At 33.4% G+C, this 13,694-nt stretch overlaps 2 protein-coding genes across 2 annotated transcripts; one reads left to right on the top strand and one right to left on the bottom strand.

The window, feature by feature from the left end:
* Positions 1-1,582: 1,582 nt before the first annotated feature.
* LOC148300545 (uncharacterized) lies at positions 1,583-5,368 on the bottom strand. Its single transcript, XM_088274647.1, has 3 exons — positions 4,977-5,368; positions 2,953-3,138; positions 1,583-2,730 (listed from the first exon to the last, which is right to left on the bottom strand). Exons 1-3 carry the CDS (start codon positions 5,178-5,180, stop codon positions 2,281-2,283), a joined length of 840 nt encoding a protein of 279 aa, XP_088130773.1. The 5' UTR covers positions 5,181-5,368; the 3' UTR covers positions 1,583-2,280.
* A 684-nt stretch (positions 5,369-6,052) lies between these two features.
* Positions 6,053-11,930, top strand: LOC148300544 (uncharacterized). Its single transcript, XM_088274625.1, has 6 exons — positions 6,053-6,216; positions 8,008-8,168; positions 8,411-8,547; positions 8,632-10,465; positions 10,554-10,739; positions 11,614-11,930. The coding sequence occupies exons 1-6, from the start codon at positions 6,180-6,182 to the stop codon at positions 11,854-11,856; spliced, it is 2,598 nt and encodes an 865-aa protein (XP_088130751.1). The 5' UTR covers positions 6,053-6,179; the 3' UTR covers positions 11,857-11,930.
* The last annotated feature ends 1,764 nt before the right edge of the window (positions 11,931-13,694 follow it).

Below are 13,694 nucleotides of genomic sequence, written 5' to 3'. Positions count from 1 at the left end.
AGTGTAATTCAGTGTTGCAATATATTGTAGTATTGATATTACACAATACTCATTTTCCCCTGTTCGTATCACAAAATCTATCCCATTTTTTTCACTAATATCCAGGCCGAATGGGGTGAATAGATATGATAAAAAATGATTTCGATGAAAATAGATGAATTCTATTTCAATGAGAATGTGCTATAACATATTATGGTCATCAATACTAGTTTCTGAAATTAAGTACCGTTTTTTTCAATCATGGGTTGAGGTGTAAGCACATTAAATATATCAATTTTAATAGCCAAGTGGGGTGAATAGAAATGATATATATATATATATATATATATATATATATATATATATGTACAGAAGACCCCCCTATAACGTTAAGATAGGTACAGCGTTATCAGAGGGGACGTGATAGGGAAGTTAATATTCTTAGATTGTATTTAAATTTTAAATGACTTATTACATTCATTTCCGCTAGTTAAAATGTAAAAATTGAATTTAAGACATTAACCCTTTATAAAATTCCCTAAGATAAAGAGGTACCTATGTCAACGTTGTAGGGGGTGTTACTGGGAATTAATGTCCTCCCCTCAACGGGCCACAGTAAAATAGTCAAAAATTGACCGGTCCGCGGCAATTAAAAGGTTAAAGACAACTATTTATGTTTTGCACATAGAACGGGAATAAAACAGCAAATAGGTTTTAACGGTTTTATTGTTTTTTTCCACCAAGATTAACGTATTTCTGGATTTGGTCGAATCAATTCTGGAACCAGTTGTTTCACTTGTAGTGATACAGTCGAAATTGCGTTTATGAAGACGTTGACTGTTTCTTCTGGCGACTGCAACTTTTGACCATGCTGCCCATTCTTAATATTCGGGAAGAGGTAAAAAAAATGTTGAGACTTCGTTTGGGTTTAGGTCGGGACTACAGAGAATGGCCCAGCAATTTGACGTTTCCAAAATTTATTATTTGACGTTTCTAAAAGTTATTCTAAAATTCAATTGTCTTGCGAGCTGTATGCCAACTTGCATTTTCTTGGTGGAGGATGTTTCTTTGTTGGTTTTTAGAAACTCTTAGATGACTTCCAGCAAACAGATTATTGTTTCCCAATCGGCATAAACAATTCTTCAATTTTGCACAGGAATTGTTGGTACATAACCTACTTTTGAGACTAATGTCGCTACCGTCTTTTTGGACAAACTTCGAGAACGAATTAATATTATAAACTTGGAATACCCAAAAGACTATCAAAAGTTTATTTTTGGGTTCATGAGTAAATTTAAAATTTACCATCATCACTGAAGATGCTGTACACATTTTTAGAGATTTCTGCGTTGAAACAGTCAGGAGTTTTTTTGACATCAATAGACTCTAGCTTCTTTCTTTTCTTCGGTCAACAGATGCGGTATTCAAAGAGAATAAAATTTTTTTAGTAGTGAGAAACAATTCTTCATGTTTTTTTTTCAATTGGGTGAAAAAATAGATTTTTGAGAAACAAAAAACATTATAATAAATAAATAATTTATAATAATAAATAATTGATAAACAAGAAATTATACTAAATAGAATTGAAACAAAAATTCTTGGAAGCAAGTTTAATTTATTAATGCATTATTATTATTTACTTAAAATGAATTTATAATGACTAGTAACTATATAAAGATATTTATAAAAATTTAAAAACTTACACATGTACAATGACAAATAAATAAAGTCACCCAGACTGTCTGATACTGCGATGAAACAAAAATTCTAGTGATGAAATGAATACATATAAATTAAATACACAACAAAAGTATTTCAATTATTTCATATTTGAACTGTTATTTTGTGCTCAATTTATTGAAAAACTTTATTTTCCTTTATATACTAAAATAACAACTATATAGATTTTGCCACATTTATTTTATTTGACCAGTGACCGGGTCCTTGCCCAAAAAATATTGTCTTGCTACTTTTAACTATTAAAATAACAAATTCTTATGTATTTAAGAACAGTGTCCATAGCTGGTTGCTCTCATTGGTAGAGACAAAGTATTGTATAATCAGGGATTGGTTAGACACCGGGTTTGATGTTTATAGTTATTCATGTTCTATTATATAATGAAAGTATTGTAAGTACTTATTAACATATAACTGCATATTTCAGCCGAATATGGCTTGGCCTAAAGAGCTGAAATACACATTATAACAATGATGTTAAAAAACAATATAATAAATAAAGGCTTAAATTTAGACTGAGATGTATAGAAAAGAATAATATATATATTTTTAAATAAACAGATATTATTTATTTGACTCTTCCTTAACAGAATTTAATTTCAGAGCAGCGGGATTATGACCATTTTGTAGAACCGCCGTAAAATTATTGATGGCATCTGCCAACCTCGTGTTGGTCAGGGCCACTTCGCTTAGAACATTAGAAATCTCACCGCTGCTAATCTGTTTGGTTACTAGACTGTTAATGGCCGTGGCCACCGAGCAATTAGACCTGGCCACTTCACTCAGTGAGCGCACGAGCGCCTCGTTGCTTCGAATTTGTTTCTTGACCAGAGCGGAGTGGTGGGTGATGATGTCGTTTATGGCAGCCACCTTCTTGCGACTGGCATCGTTCTCCGATGTGGATGACGGCGGAGGGACGGGGCGGAGAGGCGGAGAGTCGGGTTCGTCCACCTCACCGGCTCCGGATACAGCGGGATCCTGATGGCTCACGGGCGGTGGAACTACGGAGGGCATCTACGGGTTCAACACACAACTTTTATTATCAAATCAATCCATTCTCCAAGACACCGTATAAGTATGCCACTTTAAGAAGTTTCTGTAAATATTGTAAAATACGGGTAGGGATAAAACAAGTAGAAATGACACTGTATAGAATGAGGCAATCATACATTATTATCAGATTTTTTAAAGATATGTGCGATAATCAGAAATCATTTAATTACAAAGCAATGTTACATTTGTTTTTGAGAATCCCGGTTCTAGTAAGGCCGGAAGTCCCGAGACGACACAGGGATCCAGCAGCGCCAGGAGCCGCTCTTCGGAGCCAGTCAGGGCCGGCCGCGTCGGTGCACCGGCACCACCACCCGCGTACAATGCCTCCCTGGCCTTTTGCTCAACATTTGCTTTAAAATGCCAAAGTGCCTGAAATCAATACGAAAATTTTATAAATTTGTCAACCCTTGAAACTTGCTACGTTTTAGGAATAATTTTACTTATCCACAATAAATTGATATATGTACAGTAGAATCCCTTCTCATCAGCCTTTAGCTAGTCTGCTACTCTGGTACATTTGACCATCAACAAAAATCCATAGCCGACTTTTTTCAAAGTAGTTTTTTTTTACTATAGGCTACCTTTAATTTTAAATATATGTATGTATGATTTTCAATAAAGAGGAGTATTTCTCAAATTGGGTGATGATCGCCCCCTTGTGGGCGTTCTAGAAGACTTTTACATGGCATAAGAAGCCCAAAGAGACAGATAGAAGTACTAAGAAGTAAGATATATATTTTTATTTCTTCCCTCTTTCTATGATGGGACATTCTGGTCATTTTATTTTCCCCTTTGACGAGAAACTTTGATAGGGGGGTGCCAGACTAAAAAAGTTTGGGAACCTGTGATGTAGAGAATATTACATTATCATTTTTGATTTGAGAGATTGTTTATTTTACTGCAAATCTGTATTTTTCTGTATTTTCTGATAATCCAACCTTTTCGACCATACCCCAGTCCCAAAGGTGACGGATTAGAGCATTGTTCCACAAACTTTGTGCCGCGGCACACTGGTGTACCGTGGTGATTATTTCTTGTGCCGCGGAAAAAAGTCTAGTTTTGTGAAAATAACACAATTGCTCCAAATTTTGATTGCCTGTTCTCAGTTAAGTAGGCTCACATTTCGCATAAAACATAATATGCTAAATATATTACTTATTACTAATATGGTAAATATACACCTCTGAAATTTCTTAATTTGGTAGGTGTACCTTGAATAGAAAAAGTTTGAGGAACACTGGATTAAAGAAGTTCTACTTTATATGCAACTACATTAAACATGACAATGAATTTTCCGAACTATTTTATGGTCTTCCTAGCAAGATAACTTTAAGATTTTTATTGTTATCTCACAAAGATGAAGCCTGTACTACGGCGGGAATATAGAAATTTGGCAGTGACCCTTTTATACACCATTCTAGCCCTGATGGTGAACCACAACCACATCTCTCAAATTCCAGGAAGTTATGCATAAGTCATAAGTGACCAAACACATTTATTCCAGACAAAATTACACAGATGCCGTCTATGGTTATAATTTATAAGTTCATTTCTTTACAAATTATTTTACTTACTAGGAAATACCTGAAAAGATGATTTTCATTTATACTGTAATTTTTATTCAGACCAGTTATTTTTATTGTCAATATAGTGTCAATATTTAATTTTTTGTTCACAAATGCTGGTTTTGATTCAAAAAGACTTATTTGTATGAAGATTTTTATTGTACTCTCAACATAAATAAAGATGTCTATTGGGATGGGAATATTGAAGACAAACATCTTCATCTATTTTAATAAAAATCTCCTTAAAATATACGTAATTTCTAAGCGTAGCAAATCCAGCATTAGTGAACAAACCGTAGAAGCAGAGACAAATTTATAACGAAACGTAACTAACTAACCATCACGCCGTTTATCCGCAGGGGTAGGCAGAGAGAATCAAACGCCACACCACTCTGTCTTTCCAAACATTCTTCGCCTCTTCTACATTCATGCATCTCCTCATACATACCCGACGATTATTACGACTCTTGACCCGGCCGCATTCAAGTATTTAACATACATTGTGCCAGGTTTTCCGAAACGTAATAAGTATTAAATTGTTTCTTACTGCTGCAACGAGCAATTTTGAACATCCGGTAACATTTTATAATATTTTTATACAATTCATAATAAATACATATTTAAAGTGAAATGGAAGCTTACAGCTTTCCACTCCCGCGCTGATTTTGTTGGCCCTACACCATCATTGAGAGCCCGCGTTATGACATCCCACTTCTCTTTGGAAGCTCTCGGTGCACAGGAACGTGAGACAATGCTGGCGAGCACCAAGTCCCGATTTTGCTCGGCGAATTCGACCAGCATTGCCTCTTGCCGCTTAGACATCCGCGCACAAGGAGAAATACTCATATTCAGCGATATTATCAATAAGAACAATGCACAATATGCGAATAGACGACTTCTTCTTTTTAAATTATGGCTTTTCACCCTTCAAAAACGTTCTGATTGATCAGCCAAATGTCATGCGATGTTACTACATGGCCATGTCAAAACGATATTAGATGTTCGTTTGACGTTTAATCTTTAAATCAACCAATCAATAGCTAAGTAGGAGTCATAGACAACAGAAACATTTTTTTAGAAATGAATTGGTAGGTATTTAGTTTTTTTATAGGTACCTACATATTTTTACACTGACCAAAACAAATTTCCAAAGAGGCTGAAAAAAATCGACACTAAAAATGGCCGATCTGACAGATATCTTTTCTACTTCATAAAGCTTGACAGATGAGTTCTGTGATTTTGCAAGAAAGGAAGCAACAATAAAAGCAAATTAAATTGGATGTTTTTTTTCAAAAAAGTGTGAGAATTTTATTTCGTACCAACGAACTGGTGAAGTAGATTTTTTTTCAAATTCATTCATTTTATCTAGAGATTGTTAATTTTGTAAACGAATTTAAATTTCATTTATTAAATACATTTACAATTTATTTTATGTATATAGGCTTGACCCTAACCCTATAATGTCTATTTTATTTTAGTTCATTTCACTCCGATTCTTTTCGAGTGTCTCTCGGAACGGAACCCCGGTTAGTATTCCACCTGAGTAATAATACTTTATACCGATTTAGAAATAATAATTTAAAAATCCGAAAGAAATAGCCAGTAAGAAACGTTGGCTGAACACTGGCTTATACCTACTAAATGTGATGACAGACTTATAGTCTATGGTTATAACCGTTACGCAATTCAAATAGTTCGTTGAGATTTATCTATGAAACCGTTAGACGATAGAAGATATTGCGCGAAAATTCACGGGTTTAGTTTAGCTAGCTTATGTGTTAGGATTAGTGTAGCCCAATTATTTTAAGTAAATTAGGGATTTTTGCGTTATAAAAATCCAGTAAAATGTTTTCAAAATCAAAGAGATTCAACACCCAAGCAGGTATTTTTTAAATATTTATTAGTTGCCTTAGAAAATTCATCTTGCCTATTATGTACAAGGATTTATACCATATTTAGTTTATATATCTTAAAAATGATAGTGGATGTGAAATAATTCATAATATTATTAAAGTTACAGATAGTTCATAATAAGTTATTTAAGATGATCCATAAAAACGATACAAAAGATACAACAATACAATAGACACAATGGATTCGAATTCTCATACCAATCAAGATTTGTCACATAGCTCATTTATTTGTCTTATACGTCTGTCATATTTCCTAAATATGACACCATTATTTTATTTATTTTATTGGCATTTACTTTGTGGTAAGACACGTTAAAATGATTAAGGAAACACTTGTTTTATACCACTTGAGTTTATTAATGATACTAGTTTCGGAAGCTAAACTTCATTCATTCAAACCCTTATCCTCACCCCAATGGTGCATAGGGCACTGCATCATACAAACGCAGTGTTATCTTGATCGTAAACACGTGAATGAAAGGTGATCAGCCCACCGCTTCAGGTACCAGTCCGGAGTGAAAAAAACACTCAATATTTATTTGACCCCCTGGGAATCGAAACCGGGACCTCCAGAACGGTAGCTGAGCGTGCTGACCATTACACTACGAAGGCGGACATTAATAAACTCAAGTGATATAAAAATAACTGTTTCCTTAATCATTTTATGACTCCATTAAATCCCATAAATCTTTACGTCCTATTGCTTCAACAATTTTTACCATCTGAATACCCTTTTGCACCTTCTGTTTCCAATTTAAATCTTTCTTTTTAAAAAATTGGACATACCCACTCTAAATGAAGGACATCTTCTGATGATGTCATCACATTCACAAGTAGGGTTTTATCTTATTTTAAAACGGAAGAGGTATTCCCGAAATTCTCCATGACCTGTAATTTTTTTTTAAAAAGTCAATATTTTTAATATCACAATTTCTCATTTTAATAAGAGGAGCAGCGGGTTTCCTTCTCGATCTATTTAGATTATTTAATCTCAAAAATATGTCCTTCCACATTTTGGAATTACGACTAGCATATCTATTTTCCATCTTCATGGAAAGTATTTTAATCTTAAGGTGGGGACTGACCATTTTAGTCATTTGGTCATAACGTAACACGTTACAATGCGAGCATTCGTATAGTCAGCACAGCGAGCCGAGCGGCTCGCCGCTCATTCCGAGTACTCCATCCGAAGTCGGATGCCCGCCGCGAATGTTACGCTACGACGAAATGTGGAGGTCAGTCCCCACCTATAAACAAGCATTATACATATCTTTTAAAGGTTTTGATTCATTTATATACATATGCAAGCATATATCTTCTCTTCTTCTTCTTCTTATTGTAGGCCTTACGGCCTGTTTTTAAGAGGGATTAGCCTCCTGCGACGTCGATTCCCAGCTATCGGCCCATCTCTTTGGTGGTCTGCCCGGGAGTCGTCTACCATGGGTTTGGCCGTACAATGCGATGTGGGGGAGTCTGGATGGTTCCATTCTCCTCACATGCGCATACCATTGTTTTCTTCGTTGCCTTCCCCACCTAACGACATCTTCGATTTCGCATATTTCCCTGATCTTGGCATTTCTCAATCTATCTCGAAGACTCTTGCCTGTTATGCATAACAGGCAAGCATATATCCGTTGTAAAATTGTTATAACCAGTCTGTTTATTATAACTAATAGCGGGTAATATAAATTTTGATGTCTTTTCGTAACTATTTCATATTTTTAGAATGTGTTCCTGAATCATTATTGTATTATTTCCAGTGGGTTGCGGTGCTGATGCGGTGTATAATCCGAAAGATTTGGTAAAACCGATTGGAGGAGTGATTCCTAAAGTAGATCGTTTTGTAGAAATCACATCCACTGAATCCGTTAAATCCGATAGCGAATCTGTACACAGCGACAAGTCAACAATATTTCGCACGGTAATGAATTGACTTGTTATTAATAATGATTAATTCCTGAAGTATTCATAGAAATAAAAATAAAAACTTACATGTGAATTTGGACGTGTAGAGAGATAAATGAATAAGTGTTGCTAGATTTAGAAACTGAAGGAGGGGATGGAAACACAATTTATGCAACAACAACAAAATACATAATTGCACCATATTCCCAATAGCTTCCGTCTCTTTATTACAGTTGCTTGTTTTATATTTTATTTTAGCCAAAAGCTGTGAAACGAATTCCTGGTAATAATTCTACATCAAAAAAGCAACCTGCATTGAAATTTGGTCCTATTAGATCAATTTCCACGGATAGCTTTACAAAAGATATTCTTAACTCTAAAAACGTAGAAATCAGGTTTGTATATTTTTTTAGAATATGATTTAATTGTATTTGCATTTTTAGCTCGTATTTACATTCTAACAGTGTTTATTATTACAGGAACAAGAATGAAACTATTTCAGAATATGAACAACAATTGAAGGAACTGAAGGATCTTGTAGAACATTTATCTGCTGAGATAACGACATACAAAGTGCAGATCGATGAAACTAACAAAAATAATTTAAGATGCAACTGTAACGAGTTGAAGGAAGATTTAGCTCTGGTTAAAAGTCACCATTCCTTGGCTCTAGAAGCCAATGAAAGTATTCGCCACGAATATAAAATGGAAACTGACGCCCTTAAGTCCAAACACGAAGAAGAACTTGCGTCGATTGAAAATCGTTACAAAAATACTATCGATACACTCAAGCAACAACATCGTTCTGTCCTCAATACGGTGACACTGGAATACGAGAGCAAATTATCAGACATGAACGAGGACTTCGCCGCTCAAATTAAGCACATCGAAGAGGATTCTGCTGAAAAACTTAAAATCTGCGATATTCAGTTTGAAGAACGTTTCCAAGAAATGACGGCCTATAACGAAACTGTCCTAAAACAAGAACGTCAGAAGATGTTAAACGATATTCGGAAATATCAGGAACTGACCGAAAATGAAATTATGAAATCGGAAATTCAAATTGAAGAGTTCAAGAAGAGCCACAGCGCTATCTATGAAAATGTGAAGGAACTCTCCAATAAGATTATATCCCTAGAATCCACCATCTCTTCCAAGGAAAATCAACTGAGAGAAGTACATGCCAAACTACAGATCAGTGAAAATAAATTAAACGAAAATAAATTACAATATATCAATGAAATTGAACATATAATAATGGAAAAAGACATGATTAACAAAGAAAAAAATAAATTCTCTCTTACTTTAGAATCTACCCGCAAGACTGTCGACGTATTGGGCATGAGATTGCGGCATTCCGATGAAGATGTAGAAAAACTCAAAACGGACATTGACAATCTTAATACTGCTAAAAATGCCGCGGAAGATGAACTAGATCGAGTCAAAAATGAATTTAAGAACTTCAAATCGGAATATAACGAGCTTTTACTTTCCATCATAAGCTCTAAAACTATTTTGGACGAAAGTCATAAAACTATTCTGGAAAATAATACTCAATTTAAAGAAACATTAGCCACGATGGAAGCCGAGTTTGTCGGAGATATCGAAAAAGTAAAAGGCGAACTGGAAATGGACATCAGTATGTTCAAACAACACGCCTTGAAGCAGGTGAAAGAATTGGAAAATAAATTGGTCTCGGAGCGTAACAAGTTTGAAAATATGAAATCAAATTGTGACAAAGCGTACGAAACGATTAAGGATTGCCAGAATATCATGTTCGATGCGGAATGCCAAATGGAAAATAAAGATCAGGAACTGAACGAACTGGCGACCGAGAATGATCGCCTCCACGGAACTCTCGCCGCTTTGGATCAAGAAAAAAGAGAATTGCAAGTTTTAATAGATGAATTCAGATATTTAATGGAGGAAAAGGACCGAAAACTCAATGAATTCGATAAACAATTATGTTTAAGCCGCGGGGAGACACTCTGCTTGGAGGAACGTCTGGGGAAAGTAGCTCACTTCATCGAAGCTACAGAATTCATTATCAAAGAAAAAGACAAGGAAATCACTAAATTGAATGAAAGTATTAATATATTAAACACCAATAATGATGAAATCACAGCTTTACAAAATGAACTACATCATTCTAAAGACTTAAACTGCAAGTTAGAACTGGAAAACTCCGAGATCTCGTACAAATATACGGAACTGCAAACTATGTGTGATTATTTGAAAATCCAAATCGATAACCTTCACAAATCCGAGGAAACTAAACAACTAAATGAAACAATCTCATCTCTACAAAAAAAGGTACATAATCCAGAAAAAAATATAAATATTTTTTATTTTTTAATGACTAATTTTGCGATTTCTCATAATCTCTTTGTTGTATGCGTAGGTATTGGAATTTGAGGCCCACTTGGAAATATGCGATGAGGAATTACTTCGAGTGCAATGTAAAAATCTAGAGGCGGATTTACAAGACATGACACTAAAATACACTAATCTCTTGGGACATCAGAATAATATGCAGAAAATCAAACATGTAGTGGATTTAAAATCGGAAAATTCAGCATTGAAAGAAGTAAGATTAATGATTATTTTAAGAATAGAATCGATATTTTTAAAATTTATTATAGTGACACCTATCGGAGCAAGACAATAAATTAGATATTTAAGATGTGGTTTTTTTTGTAAATAAAGTTGAAGATAACCGAAATACACAAAAATGTGCACACCGTCCCAACACAAGGTTAATTAAACAAATATGCGCATCAATTATAGCTGTACCCGGCCTACGCTTTGCTGTGGCTCAGTCTAGTTTAGTGGAAAAGAAAGCATATGTTTCTAATATGTTTGATTTCACAATCCTTGTGAAACTATGAAAATATTTTTTTTAAACTATGAAATAATGCAATCAAAAACATTGAAAATGCAAGTGACAGCGGTGTCAAGAAGCGCGTTGCCCACCATGAGCAATTTTTATTATTGCGTGTGTTTCTGTTACGTTCAACGGATGACACTGCCATTGCGGTTAAAAAATCAAATACGTTTTTTAGTATCACAGTTACATAAAAGGAGGCACATTTGCAAATGCAACATTGTGTCAAAATTTCGAAGCGATTGGGGAATAACTATAGGGAGAATTTAGATTTGAGAACTATTGAATGTTTACATTTTTATTTATATGGATTCCATTTTTCCCCCTGAATATGTAATAATAATATGTGATAAATGTTACGCATTCATAGATTTGGCGTTTAATTTGTAGAACTCCATTTTAATTTATATATTAAATGTTAAATCAAACACCGATTTTTTAAAACTTAGATTTAAAAAAATCAGTGTTTGATTTTACATTTAAAACAAAGAATAAATGTTACGTTTTTATTTTATTTTTCAACTCTGTTTAACCTTTGCTTATAAAATAGAAATCACATGATAACATTATGTTTCAGGAAAAAGAAAAGTTGACCTTCACAATACAGAAACAAGAATCCATTATTAAGAAGCTGAAAAAGGATATGGCCGATTTCACTGGACCGAGATCACCCATCTCATCGAGAAAACAGAAACTTAGCATGTCCACTCCTCGGGGGAAAGAAAATATCACAAGTCCTATGGGAAAGTCCCCCAAATTTATGAGCAGCCCCAAACCAGCTGACAAGCCCCTGACACCTTTAAGAGATCTCAATCGTTAATATTAATTTTTATTTAAAAAAATCTAATGCACCTTTTTTATTGTTACAAGTATTTTTATTAAAAGTATACAAACACATTAACTAACAAAAGCCGACTAATCGGTTTTTCGCTGCCAACTGTAAACGACCAAACACCGATTAGTCGGTTTTCTACCCTACGTAATAATAATAATAATAATAACTTGGATAATTTGTACAGCGCCATTTTCGTAAAATACTACCTCAAGGGCGCTTATAAAGACATGGATAATAATAATAATAATAGGATGATAATGATATACAAAAAATAAATGTATTAAAACGTCGTCAATCGGTACTGAAAATATTTCTCACAATTATGTACATCAATATATCGATTTCAAATTTTAACTTTTCATTGAAGAAGGATATTTACTAGGAACTAAAAATTTTAAAAATAAATTTGCATAATTATTTGTCATCAAGTTACACGTTAAAGACAATATTTTTGTCTTTAACGTGTAAATTGATTTTTTCCAGTACGTAGGGTAGAAAAACCGACTAATCGGTGTTTGGTCGTTTACGGTTGGTAGCGAAAAGCCGACTTGTCCGCTTTTAGTAGTTAATATAATAAAAATCCATAATAATCAAACGATTGGTACAGAAATTATGAATGTATTTGTTAATTGCTTGTATTTTTTTGTCATTAGTACAAATTTGTTTAGTTTTTAAGGTAAGTCTTTCAAAAATTAATTGGCAAATAAATTATTTAGTGAATATGTATTTGTAAGAAATAAAACACTTTCTTTTTTACATTGTATTGATATTAAGTTTTATGAATTGGCTGTCGTTATTGTATTTATTTATTTTATAATTATTGGAATGTGTTACATGTTATTAAGTTATTGGTAGCTTAGAAATTATTTAAATATCTAATTTCACCTGACATTTGAACTTAAGTAATATTTTAGATTTTAATTGGATATTTAAAAAAGTCCGCCTCCGTTGTGTAATGGTCAGCACGCTCGGCTACCGTTCTGGAGGTCCCGGGTTTGATTCCCAGGAGGGGTCAAATAAATACATGTGATTTTTTCATTTTAATATTTATTCAATATTACCCTGGTACCTGAAGCAGAGGGCTGAACACCTTTCCTTTGTGTGTTAATGATCAAGTAACACTGTGTTTATATGATGCAGTGCCCTATGCACTATTGGGGTGCGGATAAGGGTTAGAAAATTTTTAAAAGTACTAAACAGTTTTTAACGTTGATCGTAATTATATACTTACACCAAAATTTATACAAACTGTTTTGTTTAATTTACTTTTTATTATAAAACATATTTGTAAGTGAAGCCAAAGGTTATTTTTTTATGCATATTTGTAACATTGTTGTGGAATGAAATGAAAGAAATATTTTGAAAAAATAGTTTTAGATTGAATGTCCGTCACGTCTACGAGTCATCACCATGTTATTTATTAAGTTTTGAAATTGAATCAAATGGGATTTTAAAATTGAAATGTTTTTTCCAAATTCGTCCTTTATTACATTTTATGATATCCCAGTACAATCCGTTTTAAAGTCTGTCTGAAAAAAATCATTTTTAAATGTTCAATTTTAATGTTAAGTATAATCATTCTGCATGTTTATGTTTTTTTATTAAAGTTGTGTGTTTCAATAAAGATATAAAATTTCAAAGATGTTATTATTTTCAAATGTATTTATTTTGTCCCTTCACAAAATCAGTTTTATAAACAAGGAGTCGATTTAAAGTTGTCAATATTTAATTGTTAGATAAAATATAGCGGAACAAATAAAAGAAAATTTTATGCAAATGGAATAACTACATTATAAGAATAGAATTAGTTAAACGATTAATTG

Source organism: Brachycentrus maculatus, unplaced genomic scaffold, assembly GCF_059751285.1.
Source record: "Brachycentrus maculatus isolate JH-2025_06_01 unplaced genomic scaffold, ASM5975128v1 h1tg000696l, whole genome shotgun sequence".
Taxonomy (NCBI): domain Eukaryota; kingdom Metazoa; phylum Arthropoda; class Insecta; order Trichoptera; family Brachycentridae; genus Brachycentrus; species Brachycentrus maculatus.
Note: the sequence above shows the minus strand (reverse complement) of the source record. Positions and strands in the feature narration are given on the sequence as shown.

Bases quoted from the DNA above. Each gene is read 5' to 3' on its own strand.
- LOC148300545 (XM_088274647.1), bottom strand. From the start codon at position 5,180: ATGAGTATTTCTCCTTGTGCGCGGATGTCTAAGCGGCAAGAGGCAATG. The intron at 3,139-4,976 runs GTAAGCTTCCAT...TATTGATTTCAG, and splicing joins CAGCGCGGGAGTGGAAAGCT to GCACTTTGGCATTTTAAAGC. The intron at 2,731-2,952 runs GTAACATTGCTT...TTGAACCCGTAG, and splicing joins CGGGATTCTCAAAAACAAAT to ATGCCCTCCGTAGTTCCACC.
- LOC148300544 (XM_088274625.1), top strand. From the start codon at position 6,180: ATGTTTTCAAAATCAAAGAGATTCAACACCCAAGCAG. The intron at 6,217-8,007 runs GTATTTTTTAAA...TATTATTTCCAG, and splicing joins GAGATTCAACACCCAAGCAG to TGGGTTGCGGTGCTGATGCG. The intron at 8,169-8,410 runs GTAATGAATTGA...ATTTTATTTTAG, and splicing joins AGTCAACAATATTTCGCACG to CCAAAAGCTGTGAAACGAAT.